This window comes from Pan troglodytes, chromosome 20, assembly GCF_028858775.2.
Source record: "Pan troglodytes isolate AG18354 chromosome 20, NHGRI_mPanTro3-v2.0_pri, whole genome shotgun sequence".
Classification (NCBI taxonomy): Eukaryota; Metazoa; Chordata; class Mammalia; order Primates; family Hominidae; genus Pan; species Pan troglodytes.
In genome coordinates, this window is record NC_072418.2 from 47,921,895 (window position 1) to 47,949,365 (window position 27,471).

The following is a 27,471-nucleotide window of genomic DNA, read 5'->3' on the forward strand; positions in this document are numbered from 1 at the left end:
CTAGCTACTCGGGAGGCTGAGGCAGGAGAATGGCGTGAACCTAGGAGGCGGAGCTTGCAGTGAGCCGAGATGCCACCACTGCACTCCAGCCTGGGTGACAGAGTGAGACACAGTCTCAAAAATAAAAAATAAAAAAAAAAGTGTAATGTGTTGGTGGCCATCCCATAGGCACACACTCTTGTAATTGGCCCTAAATGGGATTATATATAGATGCTCACAGATAGAGTTGTTTAAAATAGAGAAAAGTTAGGAGGCGGGGGGCAGGTAGTGTCAGATAGCGTGTAAGAGCACAGCCCTGCTGACATCTCAGCCCTGCCACCTCTGAGCTCTGTGGCCTGGTCAGGTTATCACCCTTCTTGAGCCTCATTTTCCACCTCACAGACAGGAATCTTGACAATTAGCTCAGGGTGCATCAGAAGGATTCCAAGAGAATTCATGTCAACTGAGGGGTGCAGGAGCTGGCACACACACAGACAATGTTGGCCATGATTCCTTTTGTTGTTCAACGTGGAAAAAAAAAAAAAAGCCTGAGCAACACAGTAAGACCCCCATCTCTCTCTCTCTCTTTTTTTTGGGAGACAGAATCTCGTTCCGTCGCCCAGGCTGGAGTGCAGTGGCGCGATCTCGGCTCACTGCAAGCTCCGCCTCTAGGGTTCACGCCATTCTCCTGCCTCAGCCTCCCGAGTAGCTGGGACTACAGGCGCCCGCCACAGCGCCCGGCTAATTTTTTGTATTTTTAGTAGAGATGGGGTTTCACCGTGTTAGCCAGGATAGTCTCGATCTCCTGACCTCGCTATCCACGCACCTTGGGCTCCCAAAGTGCTGGGATTACAGGCGTGAGCCACCGCGCCTATCCTGACCCCATCTCTGTAAAAAACTAAAAAATTAGCTGGGTGTGATGGTGCACACCCGTAGTCCCAGCTATTAGGGAGGCCGAAGAGGGAGGATCGCTTGAGCCCAGGAGGTCAAGGCTGCAATGGGCCATGATGATACTACTGCACTCCAGCCTAGGCAACAGAGTGAGACTGTATCTCAAACAAACAAAAACCTTAGGAAATATATAGTGAAACAGTGAAAAAAAAAGTTCATGAGGCCGGGTGCAGTGGCTCACGCCTGTAATCCCAGCACTTTGGGAGGCCAAGGTAGGTGAATCACCTGAGGTCGGGAGTTCCAGACCAGCCTGACCAACATGGAGAAACTCATCTCTGCAAAAAATACAAAATTAGCCGGGCATGGCGGCTTATGCCTGTAATCCCAGCTATTCAGGAGGCTGAGGCAGGAGAATCGCTTGAACCCGGGAGGCGGAGGTTGCAGTGAGCCGAGATCATGCCATTTTACTCCAGCCTGGGCAACAAGAGCGAAACTCTGTCTCAAAAAAAAAAAAACAACTCATGATCCCTGATGTAGTCACTGATCACATTCTAGACTAGAGCAGAACTGCCTGCCTGGTGTCCTCCAAGAGTGTCACACAGGACACTGAGAAACTGTGCAGGAAAGAAACCTCCCCACTCTGTTAAGTTGCAAAACTGACATGTGTGCCTCAAAAATTCCTGCCATGTGCCCTACGCTTCTCAGTCATGCGCCCCTGTCCCTTATCCTCTCCACTTCACCTCCCCTCCCCATGGCCACGTAAAGACTTCAGATTTTCTTATATATCACCTTCTTTTTTTTCATGCTGCAAGCAGCTCTGCATGAAAATTATTTTTATCTTTCCCTTCATTTTTACATAAGAGGTAGCCTGTTTTACACACTGTTCTGCTCCTTGATTTTTTTCATTAACAATATATCTTTGAAATCTTTCCACGTCAGTGCATAGGGAGCTTCCTTCAGAGAGACATTTTTAATACAAGTCACACTGTAGGCTAATTTCCTTTCTTAGAACTAGGCAGCATCAAACATCAGTTCGGGTGGGTGCTCAGAGACCATCTTGGCTGCAGTTCTTAAAATGGGATCCAGGGTTTGTTTTCAGGGGCCCATGAACTCCTTGTAGCTTGAAGCTGATTATGTGGGAATAGCCTTTCTAGATAGCGGGTGGCGTCTGTGTTTTTGAGCACACGTGGTTACCTGGAGTGGGAGGTGGAGCAGGAACTGGGTATATAAAGGAATGGGGTGGGAGGGAGAGTTTTGATTATACGTCTTTTCATATATTTAAAAATGTTCTGAACCTGTGACTGTAGAATACCTATTTGGGTGGGAGAAAGGATTTAATGTCTGTTTTCTTTGCTTACTCAAGTACATCAGGAAGCATTAGAAAGGTCCAGTCTCCTGCAGGCCTGGGTGCATGGATGAGGGGCCATGGCCGTGAGCCCTCTGAGAGGGTCCACAGAACTGTGGGCGTGTGGATACACACAGACGTTCTTCGGGGCACTGGGGATCTGGAATCCAAAAAGGCCTGGCCCTGTTTTATACATGGGGATCTAGAAGCCCAGAGGAGTTAGGACCCCCACAGGCCACACACTAAGCCAGGGGCAGAGCTGCCTGGGGGCATCACTGCTTCTACACTCTCCCCTGGTGTGTTTACTAAAATGAGAGCCTCTGCTGGAGGCATCGGTATCCCCAGAGATTGCCAGGTCCAGACCTTCCCCAGACGTGCATATCAGGGACTTCATGGGGAGGTAGCGATGGCTCAGCTGGACCGTGGCCCCTAAGACCCTGGACCCCAGGGCCTTGTGGCTTCTACAGGCAGAGGCAAGTTCCTGTGCCTGATCCTGCCCCTGATCAGGCTCAGCAGGGAGGCACCCCACCTACACTAGAATTCACTCATAGTGTTTTTCTGCTCCAAAGTTTTTTGTATGCCTTTTTCCTATGATTAAAATAACAGTAGTAGCTAACACTTCTCAATCACTTACTGGGTATGCACCAGGCTCCATTCTGAGGTAAGTGTGTGTGTGTCAGATGTATATACACACTATAGAAACATATATATAATTTAATGTGTTTAATGCTTATAAACTACCCTATGAGAGTAGGCACTGTTATTATCCCCATTTCAACCATTGAAGTTGACCACTGAGGTCACAGTAAGTAGCAGAGCTGGGCTTCAGATGAAGATACTGTAGTTTAGAGGCTGGGCTCGTAACCTCTTCTGCTATATGGTTATCATACCTATAATTAATAAGTACTTGAATCATTTAATCACATGGCTGCATGCAGCTGAGAAACCTCCATTAACACAGTACAGGTTCATTTCTCTCTGATATACCAGTCTGGATGGAGGCAGACTAGGATTCTGCAGTCTTCAGTGACCCAGACTCCTTGCTGTTTGTTCTGCCATTGCTAGGTTTTTCCCTTTATCCTCATAGCCCAAGACAGCTGCTGAAGATCCAGCCATCACATCCACACTCCAGGCAACAGGAGAGAAGAATAAATCAAGAAGGAATATTTCTTCTCTTTAAGGACACTTTTTTTTTTTTTTTTTTTTTTTTTGGAGATGGAGTCTTACTCTGTCACCCAGACTGGAGTCCAGTGGCGTGATCTCGGCTCACTGCGACCTCCACCTCCCAGGTTCAAGCGATTCTTTTGCCTCTGCCTCCCAAGTAGCTGGGATTACAGGCGCCCGCCACCACGCCCGGCTAATTTTTGTATTTTTAGTAGAGATGGGGTTTCACCATGTTGGCCAGGTTGGTCTCGAACTCCTGACCTCAAGTGTTGGCTTCCCAAAGTGCTGGGATTATAGGTGTAAGCCACCACGCCCAGCCTCGTTTTGGTTTTGGTATCTGTTGTTGCTGCTGATTCTTGCTCATAATGTCGTTTCCTTTTGTGCCTGGCTTATCTCTGTCTGTGTCCTAGTCATTATACTTGAAAAGTTATTTGTAGGAATTTCAGGGCTAGGGTGAGCATATTTTCCTACAGAGAGGATTGCCTTTGCTTCTGCCTGGGGGCATTACCAAGTCCTAGGTTTCCTTGCACCAGGTTCAGGGCTTGAGCTGCCCTGCGTGACTCCTTATCCCACGAGTGGCCTTGCATACTTCGCCCTGCATACCTGGTGTGCAACTCCTGGGAATGGGTAGGCCACCTGGTTCCTTCCTTCTCAGGGGTGGAGGCTTGCACCTTGTGGGGTCTTAGTTTCCTATAGGGTAGGTCTCTGGTTACCTCATATGTTGTATGTGCCCTGGGCTAGCATTTTTTTTTTTTTTTTTTTTTTTTGAGACAGGGTCTCACTCTGTTGCCCAGGCTGGAGTGCAGTGGCATGATCGTGGTTCACTGCAGCCTCGACCTCCTGGGCTCAGGTGATTCTCCCACCTCAGCCTCCTGAGTAGCTGGGAATATAGGCATGGTGCGTGCTGCCATGCCTGGCTAATTTTTGTATTTTTTGTAGAAACTGTGTGTTGCCCAGGCTGGTCTCAAACTCCTGGGCTCAAGCAATCCACCTACCTCAGCCTCCCAGCGTGCTGGGGTTACAGGTGTGAGCCACCGCGCCCAGCCTAGGCCAGCATTTTTGTCACCCACCAAAACACCTAGCAGATGTCCTCGGACACATGAAGAAGCTTATAGGGCTCCTTTACTTATTCTTTTTTTTTTTTTTTCCCCTAGACCTGCAAATCCAAGATCCTTTACTTCTTTTTTTTTTTCCTTGAGATGGACTTTTTGCTCTTGTTGCCCAGGCTGGAGTGCCATGGCGCGATCTCGGTTCACTGCAACCTCCTTCTCCTGGGTTCAAGCGATTCTCCTGCCCCAACTTCCTGAATAGCTGGGATTACAGGCAGGCACCACCACTCCTGGCTAATTTTTGTATTTTTAGTAGAGACGGGGTTTCACCATGTTGGCCAGGCTGGTCTTGAACTCCTGACCTCAGGTGATCCACCCACCTCGGCCTCCCAAAGTGCTGGGATTACAGGCTTGAGCCACCGCGCCCGGCCGATCCTTTACTACTTTAGGATTCCCACTTTCCCTTCAGTTTTTGCCTGCAGGTTTGGTAACCTACAGTCGTGTCCATTCTTCAGAGCTATCTATTTATATATATTCATATGTAAACTTGATAAAAATTACATGCATGAGAACAAATACGAGAATACGTGAGCAGCATATATTTTTATTCTATCAATATGTATAATTACAAATATAAAATATATTGATATTTTCTTAGTGTATTAATTTTATCAAGCTTTTCCAATTTTTTCCAGTGAGAGGGTTGGTCTGAATAATTAAGCCCACTGTTACTAAAATTGGAACTAACGTATCACTTACTATCTGCTTCTCCAAAAATTCTGCTGAAGTTCAGAAATGTTGCTCTTTCTAAGCTTCTGTGCCTTCGGTTCTTTTCCTTTTCTTTTTTAAAAAATTTAATTAATTAATTGATTAATTTTTTTGAGACAAGCTCTCTATCTCCCAGGCTGGAGTGCAGTGGCGCAATCACGTCTCACTGCAGCCTTGACCGTCAGGGCTCAAGTGACTCTCTCACCTCAGTCCCCCAAGTAGCTGGGACTACAGGCATGGGCCACCATGCCCAGCTAATTTTTATATTTTTTGTAGAGACTGGATTTCATCATGTTGCCCAGGCTGGTCTCAAACTTTTGAGCTCAAGCAATCCGCCTGCCTCAGCTTCCCAAAGTGCTGGGATTACAAGCGTGAGCTGCTACACCTGACCCAATTAGACTTTTTTTTTTTTTTTTTTTTTTTTGAGATGGAGTCTCACTCTGTTGCAAGGCTGGAGGGCAGTGGCGCAATCTCGGCTCACTGCAACCTACGCCTCCCGGGTTCAAGTGATTCTCCTGCCTCAGCCTCCCAAGTAGATGGGACTAGAGGCACGCACCACCAGGCCCAGTTAATTTTTGTATTTTTAGTAGAGACAGGGTTTCGCCATGTTGGCCACGATGATCTCGATTTCTTGACCTCGTGATTTGCCCACTTCAGCCTCCCAAAGTTACAGGCATGAGCCACTGTGCCTGGCCTCTATACTTCTTAAGTTATTTTAAAATGTGTAATTAAATTACTATTGACTAGAGTTGCCGTGTTTTGCTACCAAATACTAGATCTCATTCATTCTTTTTTTTTTGAGATGGAGTCTCGCTCTGTTGTCCAGGCTGGAGTGCAGTGGCGCGGTCTTGGCTCACTGCAACCTCTGCCTCCTGGGTTCACACCATTCTCCTGCCTCAGTCTCCGGAGTAGCTGGGACTACAGGCGCCCGCCACCATGCCCAGCTAATTTTTTTGTATTTTTTAGTAGAGACAGGGTTTCACCATGTTAGCCAGGATGGTCTCAATCTCCTGACCTCGTGATCCGCCCGCCTTGGCCTCCCAAAGTGCTGGGATTACAGGCATGAGCCACCGCGCCCGGCCTCATTCATTCTATTTTTTGTAGCCATTAACCATCCCCGGTTCTGTGCTTTTGAAGCGCTAGGATTCCAGATTCTTTCTTTTAAAAATTTTATGTTTATTTTTTTTTCTTTATTTCTTTTTTCTTTTAATTCACCCATCTGCACACTGAAGGGGTTCCAGATTCTTAGTCTCCTCTCGGGGGATCCCAGGGGGCTGGATGGCAGGTTTCCCAGTCTGAGTCAAGAATCAGCCCCTGCAGCCCTGTGGTCACCAGGAGCTCCTGGAGGATTTAAAGTCAAGGGTCTGCATGCAGACCAGGGCAGTGCCAGCTACCCCCACACACTGGCAAACGGTAGCATCTGGGCTCCCTCCCCAGATGTGGTCTTTAGGGACATCTTATCTCCTTGCCAGCCCTGTGACTACCTTCACAGGGCCTCCCTGACTTGGTCACTAGCCCCAGGTCAGGTGCCAGCATGTGCTAAGTCAGAAGGAAGTCAGGCGGGTCTATGGCGGAGAGCCAAGGCTTGGGGACTCACCACCTTGCTGCTTCTCTCCTCAGGATCTTCATCATCTGGGCCATCAGCAGTTGGTTCCGCCGAGGGCCGGCCCCTCAGGACCAGGCGGGCCCTGGAGGAGCCCCACGCGTCGCCAGCCGCAACCTGTTCCCCAAAGACACTTTAATGGTAACTGCCGGGTGGTAGGGCAGACTTGGGAGGTGATGGGGTGTGGAGGGGTGGAATGTGGAGGAGTGATGTCAGCAGTCGGGACAGACCAGCTCCTTGCTCACTGGCAGGTCTAGGAAGACAGGTCCAGGGTTGAGGAACTCTGGGCCCATCCCCAACACGTGAGACCTCTGTCACCTGGGTCCATCCCCAGCACATGAAACCTGTGTCACCCAAAAGAAAAAGCAAATTCATTTGGTTAAAATAGGTTAAATCAGGGTCTTTGGATGTTATATTTCAAAAGTATGTTCAGCCTTTCAGGGTTGCAGAGGGAGATGTGCAAGGGAGAGAGTGTGAGAGGTGGGGAGGGCAGGGAGCCAGCAGAGGCTGACAGGAGGTGGGCCCGGAAGGAGAGGAGACCTGCACTTCCACAGTGGGCTTGGGCACAGGCAGGGCAGGGCTTCAGGAGCCTCCAGAGCAAAAGCATTTAGACCTGTCAGTCTAGGCTTTTCTGAGCAAACATGGCCATTGGGGCTTGAGAAAGGAGGAAGTTCTTGTTGGGTCACAGTGGGTTTTTTTTTTTTTTTTTTTTTTGAGATGGAGTCTCACTCTGTCGCCCAGGCTAGAGTGCAGTGGCATAATCTTAGCTCACTGCCATCTCTGCCTCCCGGGCTCCAGTGATCCTCCTGCCTCAGCCTCACGACTAGCTGGGATTACAGGCATGTGCCACCACGTCCAGCTAATTTTTTGTATTTTTAGTAGAGATGGGGTTTTACCTTTTTGGCTAGGCTGGTCTCGAACTCCTGACCTCAAGTGGTCTACCTGCCTTGGCCTCCCAACGTGCTGGGATCACAGGCATGAGCCACCGTGCCCGGTGGCTCACAGTGCTTTTGTAGCTCTGGACTGCTTCGTCCATAAGCCTGCAGAGCTCTGACCAGGAAGGCCCAGCAGCCACCAGGGCAGGAGATCATTCAGGGAGCTCCTGCCCCTTCCTACCCCTAAATTCTAATTGGCAGGCTGGCCAGTCTCCAAGTGTTCTTTGTTCGTTGACTTCACAGGCTCAGACCAGGACAAACATGGTGGTATGAGAAAAGAGAAAATATGTCCTCTCTGCTGCTCTTCCTCTCTCCTCTCCCCTGCCCTCCATAATTACTGTTCCCCTGAGTGTGCTGACCGCTGCCATAGCTCTTTAGCCAGCCTGCAGAGGCTCTGAAGAGCAGGCCTGAGCTCTGTTCCCTTCCTGTCCCAACAGAACCTGCATGTGTACATCTCAGAGCACGAGCACTTTACAGACTTCAACGCCACATCGGCACTCTTCTGGGAACAGCACGATCTTGTGTATGGCGACTGGACTAGCGGCGAGAACTCAGACGGCTGCTACGAGCACTTTGCTGAGCTCGATATCCCACAGGTGGGGGCAGCTCTCGGTTTCTGGCCCCATGGCTGCTTGACTGGCACTGAAGGACCTTTCCTCCAGTCCGCTCCTTGCTGAGAGCATGTGGAGTTCAGGCTCCAGGCTTGGCCCTTCCCTGGGCTCACATGGTTTGCGACCACAAGCCAGTCCCTGAGATCTCTGGGCTTCACTTTCCCCTACCTGAAAAAGGTAGATAGGGGTGGAATTGGCCTGGGACCCTCCCAGCTACCTCTAAGGTTGTGCAGTCCTCCACTTTAAACTGGTGAAAGATTAGTAATTGTCCTTGGGGATGTTTACCTATCACCAGTTTATCAGGCAGCCCCGTTTCAAAATAATATTAGTTAATGTTGATTGAGCTAAGTGCAGGGTACTAAGCTAGGCTGACTCATGGAAATTTCCCGGCAACCCTGTGAAGCAGGAACTGTTATTATTCTCATTTAACATGTGAGGAAACTGAGACAGAGAGAAGGAAAGTGATTTACCCAAGGCCACATCGCATGAGTGATTCAGACTCAGGCTGTACGGCTGTGGACTCTCGCAGCCCTAGGCTCAAATCCAGCCTCCTCCAGGAAGCCCTCCCTGACTCACAGAGCACTCAGGCTTGGTTAAGCACCCTCTCTGGGTTCTCACACCTGCTGGGCTTCCCCATCCCAGCCCATTCTGGGGCCTCATTGGGACTCCTGCATGGGACTGTGAGCCTTGTGATAATAAGGCTGGGGCTGCCTAGATCACTTCCATGTCCCCAGCACTGCCCAACGTGGGGCTGGGTGCAGAATCAACAAGTATTGAACAAGTGAAAGGGACATCTCTCTTTGGGGCCTTCTTTGGCTGAGTCCAAGACAGCTGCCCTCATTCCTTTCTCCCCAGCAGGCCTTCTCAGCTTTGGGGTGGAGGGCACATTTCTGTTCTATTTCTGTCTGGGTAGCTAGAAGCAGAATGTGGACACAGTCATTCTGTTTTTGTTTTTTGTTTTTTGTTTTTTTTTGAGACAGCGTCTCGCTCTGTCACCCAGTCTGGAGGGCAGTGGTGCAACCTTGGCTCACTGCAACTTCACCTCCCAGGTTCAAGCGATTCTCATGTGCCAGCCTCCTGTGTAGCTGGGACTAAGGCACACATGATCACACCCAGCTAATTTTTTTATTTTTTAGTAGAGACAAGGTTTCACTATGTTGGCCAGGTTGGCCTTGAACTCCTGACCTCAAGTGATCCACCTACCTTGGTCTCCCAAAGTGCTGGGATTACAGGCGTGAGACACCGCGCCCAGCCATCATTCTTTTCTTTTTGAGATGGGGTCTTGCTCTGTTGCCTAGGCTGAAGTGCAGTGGTGCAATTACAGCTCACTGCAGCCTCAACATCCTGGGCTCAAGCAATCTTTTCACCTCAGCCTCCCAAGTAGCTGGGACAACAGGCATGCACCACCATGCCCAGCTAATTTTTTGTAGAGATGGGGTCTCAACATGTTTCCCAGGCTGGTCTCAAACTCCTCTGCTCAAGCGATCCTCTCACCTCAGCCTCTCAAAGTGCTGGAATTACAGGCATGAACCACCCCACCTGGCTGGACTTTCTGACCTGCACTGAGAGGTGACTCCCACAGAGACCTCAAGCGCAGCCCCCAGGCCTTGCCACGAGATCCAAGGAAGGACCAGGGCCTGGCAGGCCCAGCAGGGGGATCTGCTTCCAAGGGCTTGGATCTAAGTCGAAGCTTCAGGGTGGGGTCTGAGTGGACTTAAAAGGCAGGAGAGCTGGGCACAGTGGCATGTGCCTGTAGGCACAGCTACTCAGGAGGCTGAGGTGGGAGAATGGCTAGAGCCCAGGAGTTTAAGACTGTAGTGTGCCATGATCGCAACTGCAAATAGCCAGTGCACTCCAGCCTGGGCAACACAGGAAGACCCCATCTCTAAAAAAGATAGGGAGAGTGAGGAGAACACAATGTGGCCAACTGAATTCGAGCTCTGCACAAGGATCAGAGAGGTTCAGTGCTCGCCTTTGTCTCCACCCAGTGCCCCTGGACAACTTGCCTCCCTTCTTGAAGCCTCAGTTTCCTCATCTGGATCAAGTGAGAATAGTCCCCCTTCCCTGGGAGGCAAGGAGACTTGATGAGATAATGAGGAAGACTTGGGCAGAGAGGGGCCAGCTGGAGGTAGCAGGGAGTAGCACCCAGGAGCCCACAGACTGGGTTTCCATCTGCGTACTTGCCACACACTATGTGACCCCTTGGCATGAGCCCCGTTTGCCTCATCTGCAAAATGGGGTGGTAACATGACCCATTGCATAAGGTTGACATGTTATATGTGTGTTAACTCGTTAGATTAGGAAGCTATTGTCTGAAGTGCCCAGGGCAGGGTCTGGCCCGTAGTAGGAGCTCCATGTCTGTCAGCTGCTTCTTCCTGTTGAGTGAGCTTAACGAGAGCTCGTTGACTGAGCTGTGTGCCAGTGCTCCAGGTAGTCCCTGCAGTGGTGCCCTCGGGTCAGTGCTGTGGGAACTTCGCATCCTCTAGGTGGGGCCCTGAGGCTCAGAGAGAAGCTGAGCTCACACGGCCATGGCAGGTAGAGCGGGCGTCTGAGTCTGTCTGACTCCAGCATTTACCTCTCTGCCACCCAGCTACATGTCCCACCCTGAGTACTCAGTAAATGGCCAGAGAGTTGAGGGGGAGGAAACTGCTGCAGATGGGTGCCAGGCAGGGCTTTAACGTTTCCCTCACCCCAGTTGCCCAGCCTGCCCACCTGACCTTCTGTCTTTTGCAGAGCGTCCAGCAGAACGGCTCCATCTACATCCACGTTTACTTCACCAAGAGTGGCTTCCACCCAGACCCCCGGCAGAAGGCCCTGTACCGCCGGCTTGCCACAGTCCACATGTCCCGGAGTAAGTCGCTCCCCTGCAGCCAGGACCCACTGTCCAGGGGGCCAGCATCCTGGGAGCCCCCAGGCTAATGTGGCGGACAAATCCCAAGTCCAGGAGGGCAGGCAGGAAGCCTGTGCTCAAAGAGGGTGGGATTGGCAGGGCAGGCTCAAGCCCCACCCAGCCTGAATGAGCCCTGTGGACACTAAGCAGGGATACCCACGGAGGAAGGGAGACCCACGGAGGCTCAGGGACCAGAGAGAAATTGGCCAGAAAAAGCAGCTGGAGACAGGGACTCTTGGAGAGGAGGAGACGTCCTTCACCAAGGGGGAAGGGCCAGGGTTGACTTTTGCACAGTAGGGGCCTGATAGAAGTAGACACTCAAAAATAATTTGTGGGCTGGGTGCAGTGGTTCATGCCTGTAATCCTAGCACTTTGGGAGACAAGGTGGGCAGATTGCTTGAGCCCAGGAGTTTGAGACCAGCCTGGGAAACATGACAAAACCCTGTCTCTACCAAAAAAGACACAAAAACTAGCTGGGCGTGTGCCTGTAGTCCCAGCTGCTCAGGAGGCTGAGGTGGGAGGATCGCTTGAGCCCAGGAGGTGGAGGTTGCAGTGAGCCAGAATCACACCACTGCACTCCAGCCTGGGTGACAGACTGAGAACCTGTCTCAAAAAGATAGATAGAGGCCGGGCACAGTGGCTCACGCCTGTAATCCCAGGACTTTGGGAGGCCGAGGCGGGTGGATCACAAGGTCAAGAGATAGAGACCATCCTGGCCAACACGGTGAAACCCCGTCTCTACTAAAAATACAAAAATTAGCTGGGTGTAGTAGCATGCTCCTGTAGTCACAGCTACTCGGGAGGCTGAGGCAGGAGAATCGCTTGAATCCAGGAGGCGGAGGTTGCATTGAGCTGAGATCACGCCATTGCACTCCAGCCTGGCGACAGAGCAAGACTCCGTCTCAAAAAAAAAAAAAATAGATAAAATTCAAAGAACAGTGTGGGCAACATAATGAGACTTCGTCGCTACAAAAATTAATAGCCAGGTACGGTGGTGAGCACCTGTGGTTCCAGCTACATGGGAGGCTGAGGTGGGAGGATCGCTTGAACCTGGGAGGTCGAGGATGCAGTGAGCTGTGATTGCACTACAGCTTTCCAGCCTGGGCGACAGAGCAAGTCCACGTCTCTGAAAAAACAATCGTAATAAAAAATAAGACTACCACTTCTACTCCCATGATAACTCATTAATCCATTAAACCACTAATCCATGAATGGGTTAATCAGTTCCTGAGGGGAGGGTCCTCATGACCCAGTCACCTCTTAAAAGCCTCATCTCTCAGTACTGGCACATTGGGGATTAAGTTTCACTGGGAGTGGGGAGTACTAGAGTACATCAGTAGTCCCAGCTACTTGGGAGGCTGAGGTGGGAGAATCAGCATGAGTTTTGGCCAGGACAAACATTCAAACCATAGCATTGTCCGTCCTCTTGTTTTCGAGAGGTTAATAATTGTTGTCATCTTTCTGCTTGCCTGGCTCTTTTTTTTTTTTTGAGACAGGGTCTCACTATGTCGCCCAGGCTGGAGTGCAGTGGACTATCTCAGCTCACCACAATTTCCACCTCCCAAGTTCAAGCGATTCTCCCACCTTAGCCTCCAAAATAGCTGGGACTACAGGCACACGCCACTACGCCCGGCTAGTTTTTGTATTTTTAGTAGAGATGGGGTTTCGCCATGTTGGCCAGGCTGGTCTCAAACTCCTGACCTCAAGTGATCCGTCTGCCTCGGCCTCCCAAAGTGCTGGGATTACAGGTGTGAGCTGCCACACCCAGCCTTGCTTGGTTCTCTGTGAGCTTTTTCCCTGAGTCCTCTGTCTCCTGATGGGCAGCCGTAGAAATCTCTTGCTGTACCTGTTTGAGCGGAGCTGGAGAATGGCTTCCTCAGAAAGCCCCCCATTCTTCTAACGGGAGTTCTGTGTACTCCACCTAGCTTTCGCTTTATTGAGGACTATTCCAGACATTCCCTGTGGATTTGGTTAAGATCCATCTGGCTGGTTTTGGGTGGCGCAGCAACAGACGGAATTCTATTTGTATGAGTTAGGTCTTATCTACTTCTTTTAGTACAAAAATATCCTAAAGGATGGTAATTTTTTTTTATCACCTATACTGGATGAAATGAAAAGTTGACTCTATGTGGATCCCTAGAAATGACTTGGAAAGGTCTTCTGGAGTTACTTGAGCCCCTTTCTGAGTGAGTGTGTCTGCAGAATGTGCTGCGTTGGTATGTCCCACCCGGCTGACGTCCATGTGGTGAGATCTTTGGAGAACCAGGCAGAAGTGGCTTGAGGGGGTGTGACCTACAGGGTTGGTCTCACAGATGTTTCCCTGCAGGGGGATACGTCAGGGGTCTGGGCTAAAATGCCCGATGCTTCAGAGGTCGCTCTGAAGGTGACCCAGGTGGGTGGCTCTTCACCCTATTCTTGTACCCCGTTTGACGATCACCTAATCATCCCGTTGACCCAAATCGATGCCAGTATTTTCTGCAGTTTTGTCTTTGGTGAGTGTGATCCATGTCACTGTGTGGCGAGGTTTATTCACAGTCAGTCTGGTCTGTAAAATAGAATCTGCAGACAGTGAACCTGAAAAGCATACTAGGATCATCCAGGCCTCCCTCCCCAGCCTTGGAGCTGGGACCCTCAAAGCAGGGACATAGAAGGACTTGGAGTGAGCCACTCACCAACTCCAGGGTGAAGGAGAGTGTGAGTTCAGAAAAGCCCCCTTTTGGCTGGTTGTGGTGGCTCATGCCTGGAAACCCAGCACTTTGGGAAGCCAAGGCAAGCAGATCACTTGAGGTCAGGACTTCGAGACCAGCCTGGCCAACACGGTGAAACCCTGTCTCTACTAAAAATACAAAACTTAGCTGGGCATGGTGGCACATGCCTGTAATCCCAGCTACTCGGGAAGCTGAGGTGGGAGAATCTCTTGGACCCCGGAGGCGGAGATTGCAGTGAGCCGAGATCGTGCCACTGTACTCTAGCCTGGGCGACAGAGCAAGACTCCATCTCAAAAAAAAAAAAAAAAAAAAAAGAAAAGCCCCTTTTCTCCCCAAGAGGCCAATAATCAGTATTCTAGAGCAGCTCCATCCCATGGAGATAGGATGTGAGCCAGAGAAGGCATTAAAATTTTTCCAATAGAAAAATACTAAAGAGTAAAAAGGTAAAGAGAGGCCAGGCACGGTGGCTCATGCCTGTAGTCCCAGCACTTTGGAAGGCCAAAGTCAGAGGATCGCTTGAGCCCAGGAGTTTGAGGCCAGCCCTGGCAACATAGGGAGACTTCATCTCTACAAAAAAAAATTTTTATTTTATTTATTTTATTTCATTATATTTATTTATTATTATTTTTTTTTTTTGAGATGGAGTCTTGCTCTGTTGCCCAGGCTGGAGTGCAGTGGTGCAATCTCGGCTCACTGCAAGCTCTGCCTCCCGGGTTCACGCCATTCTCCTGCCTCAGCCTCCTGAGTAGCTGGGACTACAGGCGCCCGCCACCACGCCCGGCTAATGGTTTTTTTGTATTTTTAGTAGAGACCAGGTTTCACCGTGTTAGCCAGGATGGTCTCGATCTCCTGACCTCGTGATCCACCCGCCTTGGCCTCCCAAAGCACTGGGATTACAGGCATGAGCCAGCACGCCTGGCCTATTTTATTTTATTTTTTTTTGAGACAGAGTTTCACTCTTGTTGCCCAGGCTGGAGTGCAGTGGCATGATCTTGGCTCGCCACAGCCTCCACCTCCCAGGTTCAAGCAATTCTGCCTCAGCCTCCCGAGTAGCTGGGATTACAGTCATGTGTCACGACGCCCAGCTAATTTTGTATTTATAGTAGAGATAGGGTTTCTCCATGTTGGTCAGGCTCGACCCCATGAGGTCTCGAACTCCCGACCTCAGGGGACCCACCTGCCTTGGCCTCCCAAAGTGTTGGGATTACAGGCGTGAGCCAAAAAATTTTTTTAAATTAGCCAGATATGGTGGTGCGCAACCTGTAGTGTCCTCCGACTCAGGAGGCTCAGGTAGAAGGATCATTTGAGTCCAGGAGGTCAAGGCTGCAGTGAGCTGTGATCAGGCCACTGCACTTCAGCCTAAGCAACAAAGCGAGACCCTGTCTCAAAAAGAAATATAAATAAAATAATAAAAAGGTAAGGCCAGGGCCGTGATGGCTCACACCTGTAATCCCAGCACTTTGGGAGGCCAAGGCTAGAGGATTGCTTGAGCCTAGGAGTTCGAGACCAGCCTGGGCAACATGGCAAACCCCCCCCCCCCTAATAAAAATACAAAAATTAGCCAGGCATGGTGGCACATGCCTGTAATCCCAGCTACTCGGGAGCCTGAGGTAGGAGGATCACCCAAGCCCAGGAGGTTAAGGCTGCAGTGATCACACCACTGCACTCTAGCCTGGATAACAAAAGGAGACCCTGTCTCACAAATAAATAAAAAGGTAAAGAAAAACCATGAGATTAATATCAATAATAGTTTAATTGAGCTCAACATATTCTCGTTTCAACATATGATCAGTATAAAAAGTGAGATATTTTACATTTTTGTTTCCCCTTGTGTCAGTTTTCAGAATCTAGTGTGTGTGACTGGGCACGGTGGCTCACGTCTGTAATCCCAGCACTTTGGGAGGTTGAGGCAGGTGGATCACTTGAGGCCAGGAGTTTGAGACCAGCCTGGCCAACATAATGAAACCCCAGCTATACTAAAAATACAAAAATTAGGCGGGCATGGTGGCTAACGCTTGTAATTCCATCTACTCAGGAGGCTGAGGCAGGAGAATCACTTGAACCCAGAAGGCAGAGGTTGCAGTGAGCTGAAATCGTGCCACTGCACTCTAGTCTGGGCGACAGAGCGAGACTATGTCAAAAAAAAAAAAAAAGGGTCTAGCGTGTGTTTTATATCATAGCACTTCTTGGTTTGGACCAGCCATATTTGCAGTGCCCAGTAGCTGCATGTGGCCAGCAACCCTGATACTGGATGGTGCAGCTCTAGAAGATTTTCCTCCAAGAAAGGGGGGCTTTTTCCTCCCCACAGGAGCCAGGTCCATCTGGTCTGGATGCCTCCAAGCTGCAGAATGTGTTCTTTGCCTGAGCCAAAGCCTCTCTCCCCTGTGCCTCCCCCTCCACCAGCCAGCGCTGCCCTCTGGGGCTCTCCCTTCCCTGGACAGTCTCTGTCAGGTGTGGACACGATTGGGGCATGTCCCCCTGGAATTTTCTCCAAGTCAACCCTTGAGTGTTGGTTTCTCCCCCTGGACACAGGAGGAAGATCCCCAATGATTTAATAATCATAGAAATGATGAGGATTGTCCAGGTGGCTCAAGCCTGTAGTCCCAGCAATTTGAGAGGCCGAGGCAGGTGGATCACTTGAGGTTAGAATTTGAGACCAGCCTGGCCAACATGGTTAAACTCCGTGTCTACTAAAAATACAAAAATTGCTGGTCATGGTGGTGGATGCCTGTAATCCCGGCTACTCAGGAGGCTGAGGCAGGAGAATTGCTTGAACCTAGGAGGCAGAGGTTACAGTGAGCTGAAGTCATGCCACTGCTCTCTAGCCTGGGCAACAGAGTGAGACTCCATCTCAAAAAAAAAAAAAAAAAAAATGAGGATGACGTTTCTGCTAATAAGCAGTAGGCCCTGGGCCAAGAAGTGGTGAGGCTTTTCTTCCTTCTTTAGGGAGGTGACATCACTCACCAGCATCCCTTAGCTTGTAGGATTCAGAGCCAAGATTGCCCCCAGAGCCCCCGCTGTTGGCCAGGTCTCTTTCCCCTTTCCCTGTCTCTCCCTGGCCCCAGGGGACAGAATAGAGAGTTGAGGGAGGGCAGACTGAGTTTTCCTTCATAGCATACGGAAGAGCTGAAAAGTCCCCGGGCTCAGTGGCTCACGCCTGTCATCCCAGCACTTTGGGAGACTGAGGTGGGCAGATCACGAGGCCAGGAGATTGAGACCAGCCTGGGCAACATGGTGACACCCTGTCTCTACTAAAAATACAAAATTAGCCGGGTGTGGTGGTGCACGCCTGTAGTCCCAGCTACCCAGGAGGCTGAGGTGGGAGAATAGCTGGAACCTGGGAGTCGGAGGTTGCAGTGAGCCAAGATCCCACCACTGCACTGCAGCTTGGATGACAGAGCAAGACTCTGTCTCAAAAAAAAAAAAAGAAAGAAAGAAAGAAAGAAAGAAAAAAGAAAAGAAAAGAAAAAAGAAAAATACTTAGCTTCTTTTTGGGCCAGGTGCGGCAGCTCACACCTGTAATCCCAGCACTTTGGGAGGCCAAGGTGGGCAGATCACGAGATCAGGAGATTGAGACAATCCTGGCTAACACAGTGAAACCCTGTCTTTACTAAAAATACAAAAAATTAGCAGAGCGTGGTGGCACACGCCTGTAATCCCAGCTACTTGGGAGGCTGAGGCAGGAGAATTGCTTGAACCCAGGAGGCGGAGGTTGCAGTGAGCCGAGATTGTGCCACTGCACTCCAGCCTGGGTGACAGAGCGAGACTCTGTCTCCAGAAAAAAAACAGAAACGTCCCCAGGCCAGGGCAGAGGTTGGGAGATGGAGCGTGGGCACGCACAAGCCCCTTCCTCCCCGGCAGCATTCGGGACAACATGGCAGGGGGCCTGTGGCCAACTGGGCCTCTGCGAGAGGAAGTGAGGCCAACTCCTGGCTGGGGATTCACAGCCTCAAAGTGTTTCTCATCTTGGTTTCTCATGTTGGTGGCTTCAGGCCTTTTTTGGAACTGTCTGCTGCCTCTTTATAGTCATGTATTCAACTGGTCATCACCGAGCCTGTGCAGGCGCCCCATGTGTGTTCAAACAGGCCCTGCCCCTACCCGCATTTCCGCACAGAGTTTGCAGACTGGTTGCAGGGACAGACAGCAGGCAGGTAAACCACTGGCTAAGTGGTTTTGGATAGTGGTGAAATGTTGTGAAGGAAACAAGCTGGCAGGAGAATGACTGCATAGGCTCATTCAGTGGGGTGGCCAGGGAAGCCCTGTGGAAGAAGGACATTCTGCCAGGGACTTGAATGCCACGGAGGAGCCAGGCCACGAAGATTGTGTCAGGGCATAGGTTCCTGGGACACGGGGCAGCACGCCTGAAGGCCCCGGGTTGGCATGTTTGAGAAGTGGAAGGTGGTGAGGGTTGAGAGGTCACCGGGGCTACGGTGAGTGTCTGGGGTTCCAAAGCTGTGGGATGCCATGATCAGTCACTTGTTTTTATTTATTTATTTGTTTGTTTGTTTTCTTTTTCTTTTTGAAACGGAGTTTCGCTCTTGTTGCCCAGGCTGGAGTGCAACAGTGCGATCTCAGCTTCCTGTAACCTCCACCTCCCTAGTTCAAGCGATTCTCCTGCCTCAGCCTTCCGAGTAGCTGGGATTACAGGCACCCACCACCACATCCGGCTGATTTTTGTATTTTTATTAGAGACGGGGGGTTTCACCATGCTGGCCAGGCTGGTCTCTAACTCCTGACCTCAGGGGATCTGCCCGCCCCAGCCTCCCAAAGTGCTGGGATTACAGTGCCCTACTGAGCTGGGGTTTCTGCCTGGGGCATTTGGTGATGGTGGCGTCCCCATGATCATGAGGAACTGGGATTCGTTGAGATTTGGGGAGGCAGTTCTGGCATTCCAGGTCACATTGACCTCAGCAGGTGAGTGCAAGGTGGATGCCAGGAGACCGTGAGCCGTTGCTGGTGGGCAGGGGTCCGGGCTCTGGAGGCTGCAGGTGCCGGCAGGTCTCACGTCCCCTCCTTTCCCACTTCCCAACCACAGTGATCAACAAATACAAGCGCAGACGATTTCAGAAAACCAAGAACCTGCTGACAGGAGAGACAGAAGCGGACCCAGAAATGATCAAGGTAAACGGGCAGGGTTGTCAGGGCCTATAGGGACCAAGCCAGGCCATTCACAGCTCATCCCAGACCACTGGGGCTGTCATCTGTCACCACCACTGAACCACCATGCCGGCTCGGTCACGCCACCTCCCCTCCCTGAGCACTGGGCTCCTCCTCTGGGAAATGGGGTCAGGAGGCAGCTGTCTCTCAGGGAGTGAGGAGGATCCCAGACAAGGTTACCTGAGCCTCTCACCAGCCTGGGAGGGGTCTACATCACAGTCCCATTCTCACATGAGGACACTTGCTCAGTCTCAGCCGGAAGTGGCAGGCCAGGGACTCTCACCCACACAGCCAGGCCCCAGAGCCCAAGCTCAGCCTGGCTCCAAGCACACACACGAGAATATGGCTTTAGTAGGAACTGCAGGATTCATAGTTGCTGTCACTCCCGGTGGGCTGGGGATCCAGGCAGTTAATCTGTGGTTAACCTGCAGTGGGCACTAAGAGACTTCCTCTCTCTGCGGGTGGTCCTGTGTTGGGGGGGTGCTCCCTGCTCATGGAGCTGAGGCCACCGTGCAAGAGCGTGTGGAGCCTGCTGTCATGAGGCTGGGCTTCGCAGCCTGGCCTAGGATGCCAGCCCTGCCTCTACCTCTACCTCGGTTTTCTACATGTAGGGTGGGAGGATCCTGTCGGTGGCCGGAAGGGTCCTGGGTGGCGCAATCTCTAAGCCTAGGGAGGAGAGCCTTCTGCCAGCAGTTGCTGTGGTGGCTGATATTCTGCTGCCAGGGTTGTCAGGGGAGATGGCTCATGCCTGTTTTCCCAGCATTTTGGGAGGCCGAAGCAGAAGGATCACTTGAACCCAGAAGTTCAAGATCAGCCCAGGCAGCATAGTGAGACCCCATCTCTTCCAAAAAAGAGAAAAAAGAAAGAAAGAAAAGAAGCTGTCCATGGTGGCTCACGCCTCTAATCCCAGCACTTTGGGAGGCCGAGGTGGGAGGATCGTGCTTGAGCCCAGGAATTCGAGACCAGCTTGGGCAGCATAGTGAGACCCCATCTCAGAAAAAAAAAGAAAGCAAAGATTAAGATTTTCACGGGAAACCTGGGGAGGAAGTGTACAGAGAGTGATAGTCCCCGAGCACTTCCACCTGCCTCTGAGGTCCTTCCCCCCATGTTGCCTCAGAGGGCTGAGGACTATGGGCCTGTGGAGGTGATCTCCCATTGGCACCCCAACATCACCATCAACATCGTGGACGACCACACGCCGTGGGTGAAGGGCAGTGTGCCCCCTCCCCTGGATCAATGTAAGCTCCCCAGCCCTGCCAGCTGCCTGCAGAGCCTTTGAGAGGGTGCTCGGGGTCCATCTCCTTGTCTTCTCCTGGCCCTGTCCCCCTGAGAGAGCTTTCCAGGGCTCCACCCTCCCAAGCTCCCACCCTGTCCTATCCCCTTCCCATGTCCTCTCCCTCTCCCACACCACCACCCCTGGGGACCCAAGGACTGACTTCTACACGCCAGCATCGGTCCGTAATCAAGTGCCATCCAGCCCACAAACTGTTTTCAAAAAATGTCTATCACTTGCCAGCTTTTGAAATTGAGGCAGTATCACTTAAAAGCCACAATTTCTGGCTTATTTTATAAAACTGGGTTACATGGTCACCCACGGGGCAGCCGTGGGCTGGAGCTGAGCCACAGCTGCCCCCTTCAGTGGGGACCTGCCTGCCCTTTGCCCCAGTCCCCTCTGCTGAGGTCAAGGCGCCCTTTAGCTCCTCATGGTGTGGCCTAGAAATGTCCCCTGTCCTCCAGTCTCTGTAGAGGGGCCCTGTTGGGTCTCTCCAGACATCTGAGGCCTGCGGGTACCCTGGCCTCCTGCCCGGGCCAAATGGTGCCCCTGCCCCACGTGCTGCAGATGTGAAGTTCGACGCCGTGAGCGGTGACTACTATCCCATCATCTACTTCAATGACTACTGGAACCTGCAGAAGGACTACTACCCCATCAACGAGAGCCTGGCCAGCCTGCCGCTCCGCGTCTCCTTCTGCCCGCTCTCGCTTTGGCGCTGGCAGCTCTATGCTGCCCAGAGCACCAAGTCGCCCTGGAACTTCCTGGGCGATGAGTTGTACGAGCAGTCAGATGAGGAGCAGGACTCGGTGAAGGTGAGTGCCGCCGGGGTGGGCGGGACTTCCCGGTGCCTTCCTGGGCGCAAGAGGCCAAGAGGAAGTGCGCCAGGCCTGGGCTGTGGGACCTCCCGCCTGGTGCTCCTCTGCCCACAGTTTCACAACCTCCCAGGTCCCTTCTCCACAGTGAAAGGAAGTGGGCACCCAGCCCTCCAGCCCTAGATGACTGGGGGTCCTCTCCCCAGGCTGTTCTGTTGGACCCTTTGGGTCCAGACCTGTCCCTTCCTCCTTCTGTCCCAGACCTTGTGTCCCTGGCCCTGGCTCCAACTCCGTGTCTCTGCCATCTCACTGGGTCCTGAAATGTCAGCCTGTGTCTGTGGCGTGAGGCTAGGCTTTGCCTCCTGGGCTGTCGTCACTGTTGGGTCTCTGCTCCTGGCTCCCAGTGTCCCTTCACCCACTCCCCGCAGCACTCCCTTGGCCTCTGCCTCTTCCCCTAGTGCCATCTCCCCGTCTCTTCTGTCTTTGTGAGTCACCCTCCTCTCTCTCCCCATCTGCCCATCTCTGACCCAGTCTCCTCCTGGCTGGCCCACCTTCAGCCTCCCTCTACAGGCGGCCCCAGGGGCAGCCCTCGGGACAAAAGCTAGTGAAGGTGCTCCTGGGTGGGGACAGGCTGTGCTCACAAGTGTCCCCTGCAGGTGGCCCTGCTGGAGACCAACCCCTACCTGCTGGCGCTCACCATCATCGTGTCTATCGTTCACAGTGTCTTCGAGTTCCTGGCCTTCAAGAATGGTAGGAACGGGACCCCAGGGCTAGTGAGAGGCTGTGCAGGGTGGGGGACAGGACCTGCCCCCTTCCTCCTCCCCTCCCTCCCCACATGTCCTCCCCCTGCCTGGGGTCTCTCAGCCCCACTCTCCAGAGGCCTAGTGAGCTGGGGAGGGGCAGTGGCCCCAAAACTCCCAACCCAGAAATTCCCACCCACCGGGTGTGGAGCTGAGGGAGGGGCTGGCCCGCTGGTGGGGCAGAGGCCAGGCCAATACTGCCAGGAAGCAGGGCTGGGGAACTCCAGAGCCAAGAGCAGGGAAGCCCCGGAGCTGCTCCCGCCACCCTGCCCGGCAGGCTGCCTGCTGCGGGAGGCCACTTAGGGCTGAGTGGACGGGGCCTGCCCAAGTGGGAAGGAGGAGCACTGTCCCCCAAAGGTCCCTAGGTTCTAAGGCTGACCATACTGATGGCCAACGTTTGAGGAGAAGCAGCCACATGCCAGGCACTGTCCTGGGTACCCTCCCCAGTAGCTCCTTGAGCCCCATGGGAGCCAGAGGCTCAGGGATGTCACTTGCCCAGTCACACGGTTCCTAAGGGGCAGATGGTTCCAGCCCCAACTCTCATCTTCTAGGCCCTGCAGGCCACTTCTTCCTTGCCCAGAGCACCCCAGTCTGAAGGAGTGGCCTGCAGCCCTGTAGCTCCCGCAGGCGGCAAGAGGAATGAGTAGTAGTATTCCTGGTATTAAGATGCTATTGCCGGCCTGGTGGTGGCTCTCGCCTGTAATCCCAGCACTTTGGGAGGCCAAGGTGGGAGGATCGCCTAAGCCCCGGAGTTTGAGACCAGCCTGGGCAACAAAGCGAGATTCGTTTCTACACAATTTTTTTTAAGAATTAGCTGGGCATGGCAGCGCGTGCCTATGGTCTCAGCTACTCGGGAGGCTTGGGCCTGAAAGGTCAAGGCTGCCGTGAGCCATGATCACACCACTGAACTCCAGCCTAGGCAACAGAGTGAGACCCTGTTCCAAAAAAAAGGACGCTCTTGCCATTATTGAGAACTACCATCTGGAAGAATGCAGTGTCATACGGGCACAGGAGCTGGTGCCGACCCCAGCCAGCCATCTACCAGCTGTCGCTGGGAGACGGGACCCTTCTGCCTGGGAGCTGGCTTGGCTGGGGTCCAGTGAGAAATGAGGCACAAGAAGGCTGTCCTCCCCAGTGTCATGCAGCAGGGGGCGCAGGCCTCACTTGGCACCAGTGCTGTGTGGCCTCCCTGGTCTAAGGAGAGGCTTGGGCCCAACTGCTCCCACTAGAACCCACCAGAACCTTGTCTCCAGACCCATTCTTCTCAGTTGGGACAGGGGTCATTCTGATGGGCAGGGGTGGGTGGGGTGAGGCTATGGAGTGTGCCAGAGCTCTGGGATGTGGGGGAGCTCTGGGATGGGGTAGGGTGCAGATGGACCAGAATTCACAGCCCTCACTCCCTGAGTGCAGAGCTGGCCCTGACTCTGCAGGACTGCAGACCTGGCTCCACCACTGTGCTACAGACGTGGTGGCTCAGCCTCCTGTGGCTGCGGTTAGATGCTCAGCCGGGCAGGGTCAAGAGAGGGGTGTCCGTGGTGAGACCAGGGCTCAGAGAGGAGCACGCTGACATGGATCCTTGGCAGCATCTAGGCGGAGCACTGGAAGGAGCTCCAGACTGGAGCCCAGGGCCCTTGTCAGTTTCCTGAGCATGGCTGTGAGCCAGTTCCTTCCCAGTGTCAGGGCAGGGGACTGGAGGAGATGGTCTTGAAGTGCATGCCACAGATCTTCCTTCCCAGGGAGGGCGAGCTGGCACCATGGTGTGGCACAGACCCTGCGTCCCTTCAGATTCTGCCATGCCAGGCTGTTTGGCCTCAGGGAAGCAGCTTCCCTCACCAGTCCTTAGCACCTGGCACGTGGTGAGCCCTGTCCATGGCACCAGTCACCGTCACCATCAGTCAAGGGACTGCACCTTGGGGTGCTGGGTGCTGACGTCCTATGGGAGGGCTCCAGGGGTGCCGCCTGTCTGGTGCTCTGGGGGTCACCCGATGAATGAGAGAGCCTTCCTGGGAGAGAGGGGTCTCGTTCAGCACCCCTCCTGAGGACCCAGCCCCACCCCAGGGTGTGAGGATGCAGGCCAAGGGGGCCTGAGGGAGCTGCAGTAGGGTCTCAGCACCTCCTCAGCCTCCTGGTTCCCCCCTACCCCCTGCGCACAGATATCCAGTTCTGGAACAGCCGGCAGTCCCTGGAGGGCCTGTCCGTGCGCTCCGTCTTCTTTGGCGTTTTCCAGTCATTCGTGGTCCTCCTCTACATCCTGGACAACGAGACCAACTTCGTGGTCCAGGTCAGCGTCTTCATTGGGGTCCTCATCGACCTCTGGAAGATCACCAAGGTCATGGACGTCCGGGTAAGGCTGGGGCGCCATGCTGTCTCGGGAGCTGCAGGGGTTGGGAGGGGGTAGTGTGGCCCAGCTGGACCCTGGAGCTGGCCCCCGGGGGATTCCCAGCAAGTGCCTCACTCCCAGGACTGAGGGGATTTTCTCACCAGGGGATTTTTTGGGTCACACATGGGGCAGGGGAACTGGGAACGGTGGGGAAGGGCAGGGGCTGGTTCTGGCTTGTGGGGTGGGAGCCAGCGTAGCAACTGACCATGGCACCCACCTCATCCACAGCTGGACCGAGAGCACAGGGTGGCAGGAATCTTCCCCCGCCTATCCTTCAAGGACAAGTCCACGTATATCGAGTCCTCGACCAAAGTGTATGATGATGTGAGTGTCCTGCACAGTGGGCCCCTGGGGGTGGTCTCCAGGTACCCACGTATCCCTGAGGCACCCGGGGCCGGCCATCTGTCTGCTGGACCCATGCTTTACAGCCTGTGCCACATCCTCTGTGTCCCCCATCTGCCATAACTGCTTCCTGGGCGAGTCCAGAGTCCCCAGGGCTACCTGGAAATTCCCCCTGCCCGGCTTGCCAGACCAGGTGTGGTGGGTGAGGGCGGGGAGCAGGGCTGCCAGGCAGGGCCGAGGAGCTGGCTGACAGCCCCACCCTGTGGCCCCACAGATGGCATTCCGGTACCTGTCCTGGATCCTCTTCCCGCTCCTGGGCTGCTATGCCGTCTACAGTCTTCTGTACCTGGAGCACAAGGGCTGGTACTCCTGGGTGCTCAGCATGCTCTACGGCTTCCTGCTGACCTTCGGTGAGCGGTCTGGCCGCCCCAGGAGAGAGCCGGCCCCATGCTGGGCAGGGCTCACAGCCCCAGTGTAGGAGACAGACCCATCCCCAGACAGGGACAACCTAGGGTGGGCAGAGCTGGGATATAGGGAGGCCCGAGGGCACACATGGCCCCATCTGGGGTCAGAGAGGACTTCAGGGAGGACATGAACAGTACGCTTCAGTCCTCATTCTCAGGGGGCCTTTGTGTCTTGGGAACAAGTAAACAAGTAGGGCCAGGTGCAGTGGCTCACACCTGTTACCCAATGCTTTGGGAGGCTGAGGCAGGAGGATCACTTGAGCCCAGGAATTCGTGACCAGCCTGGGCAACTTGGCAAGACCCGATCTCTACAAAAAAACACAGAAATTATTGGGGAGTGGTGGTGCGTGCCTGTAGTCCCAGCTACCTGGGAGGCTGAGGTGGGAGGATCCCTTGAGTCCAGGAGGTTGAAGCTGCAGTGAGCCATGATTACGCCACTGCACTCCAGCCTGGGTGACAGAGTGAGACCCTGTCTCAAAAAACAAAAGACCAGGTGAATCACAGCCAATAGTGAGTACTGTGAAGGGCAGAGTGGTGGGAGGATGCACATTAATAGGGGTCCGGGGGCCCCTCTGAGGACAGGACATTTAAACCGAGGCCTCAGATATCCAGGGAGAGAGCTGTGCGGATGTGACAGAAGGCCCCACCAGTGCAGAGGCCGCTGGTAGAGTGTGCCCAGGTATAGGAGGTGGTAGAGTGTGCCCAGGTGTAGGAAGTGGTGAGGGGGCTGGTATGGCCAGTGCAGAGTGCACAGGGGAGAGGTGGGAGAGGCCGTCCCTCTGCTCATGGGTGTTCTCACTGCAGGCTTCATCACCATGACGCCCCAGCTCTTCATCAACTACAAGCTCAAGTCTGTGGCCCACCTTCCCTGGCGCATGCTCACCTATAAGGCCCTCAACACATTCATCGACGACCTGTTCGCCTTTGTCATCAAGATGCCCGTTATGTACCGGATCGGCTGCCTGCGGGACGGTGAGGCCCGGTGGGCAGGAACAGGGCCCTGAGGCAGTCTTTAGGGCCCAGGCCTGAGGGGGTGCCACGGCCCCAGATGGGGTGCTCAGTCTGAGGGGGCTCGGCCCCGCCCTTGCATCACGCCCTCTCCACCCAGGCCCACCTGGCTGTGGACGGGCCAGCCCGACCTCACACTGCCTCCCACCCCTCTCCAGATGTGGTTTTCTTCATCTACCTCTACCAACGGTGGATCTACCGCGTCGACCCCACCCGAGTCAACGAGTTTGGCATGAGTGGAGAAGACCCCACAGCTGCCGCCCCCGTGGCCGAGGTTCCCACAGCAGCAGGGGCCCTCACGCCCACACCTGCACCCACCATGACCACCGCCACCAGGGAGGAGGCCTCCATGTCCCTGCCCACCAAGCCCACCCAGGGGGCCAGCTCTGCCAGCGAGCCCCAGGAAGCCCCTCCAAAGCCAGCAGAGGACAAGAAAAACGATTAGTCGAGACTGGTCCTCACCTGCTCCGGCTCCTGGCGACCACTACCCCTGCGTCCCGGCCCCCTCGCCTCCCCTCCCTGTCGCCCTTTCCCTGGACAGATCAGGCCGGGGCGGTGGGAGGCCCGCCTCAGGTCAGGGCCCAGCGTGTGACGTAGGGGCCGGGGCAGGCCAGGGCTTGTTTGTGGAGGCGCTGTCTGTCCCTCTGTCCCTCTGTGTTTCCAGCCATCTCGCCCTGCCAACCCAGCACCACTGGGAATCATGGTGAAGCCGATGCAGCGTTGCCGAGGGGGTAGGTTGGGCGGGGGTGGGGCCGGGCCCCCCTACGGGATGCCCACGGCCGTTCATCATCTTGTCCCTCGTCCCCCTACCACACTCCCCCTCCTAGACCGCCGCCCTTTAACACAGTCTGGATTTAATAAATTCATATGGGTGTTTAACTTAAACTCAGCACTGCCCCTCCTCCTCGTGCCTTCCTTCCGCTGTTGCCTTGCAGAACAGCTTCAAGCAGGGATGAGGTGGCTTTCCTGGGTCTGGGAGAGTGACCTGCAGGGTACGGGATGTGTAAAGGTGGGGATTGTGACCTTGTGTCAAGAGCCATACCTGGCCGGGTGCGGTGGCTCACACCTATAATCCCAACACTTTGGGAGGCTGAAGTGGATGGATCACTTGAGGTCAGGAGTTTGGGACCAGCCTGGCCAACATAGTGAAACCCTGTCTCTACTAAAAATACCAAAATTAATTGGGAATGCTGGCAGGCACCTGTAATCACAGATACTCGAGAGGCTGAGGCAGGAGAATCATTTGAACTCGGGAGGCGGAGGTTGCAGTGAGCCCAGATCACACACTGCAC

At 53.5% G+C, this 27,471-nt stretch overlaps 1 protein-coding gene across 3 annotated transcripts in view; it reads left to right on the forward strand.

The window, feature by feature from the left end:
• CLPTM1 (CLPTM1 regulator of GABA type A receptor forward trafficking) overlaps window positions 1-27,068 on the forward strand; it is a 38,778-nt gene extending 11,710 nt beyond the window's left edge. For all 3 annotated transcript variants that reach the window (XM_054673838.2, XM_001162446.7, XM_001162487.7), the window contains exons 3-14: window positions 6,817-6,940; window positions 8,172-8,330; window positions 11,079-11,196; window positions 18,979-19,064; window positions 20,218-20,338; window positions 20,941-21,185; window positions 21,842-21,935; window positions 24,139-24,329; window positions 24,594-24,689; window positions 24,982-25,117; window positions 25,976-26,143; window positions 26,338-27,068. In XM_054673838.2, coding sequence (XP_054529813.1) covers window positions 6,817-6,940; window positions 8,172-8,330; window positions 11,079-11,196; window positions 18,979-19,064; window positions 20,218-20,338; window positions 20,941-21,185; window positions 21,842-21,935; window positions 24,139-24,329; window positions 24,594-24,689; window positions 24,982-25,117; window positions 25,976-26,143; window positions 26,338-26,624 — 1,825 coding nt within the window. In that variant the 3' untranslated portion in view covers window positions 26,625-27,068. The remainder of the gene's footprint in view (window positions 1-6,816; window positions 6,941-8,171; window positions 8,331-11,078; window positions 11,197-18,978; window positions 19,065-20,217; window positions 20,339-20,940; window positions 21,186-21,841; window positions 21,936-24,138; window positions 24,330-24,593; window positions 24,690-24,981; window positions 25,118-25,975; window positions 26,144-26,337) is intronic.
• Window positions 27,069-27,471: the final 403 nt, after the last annotated feature.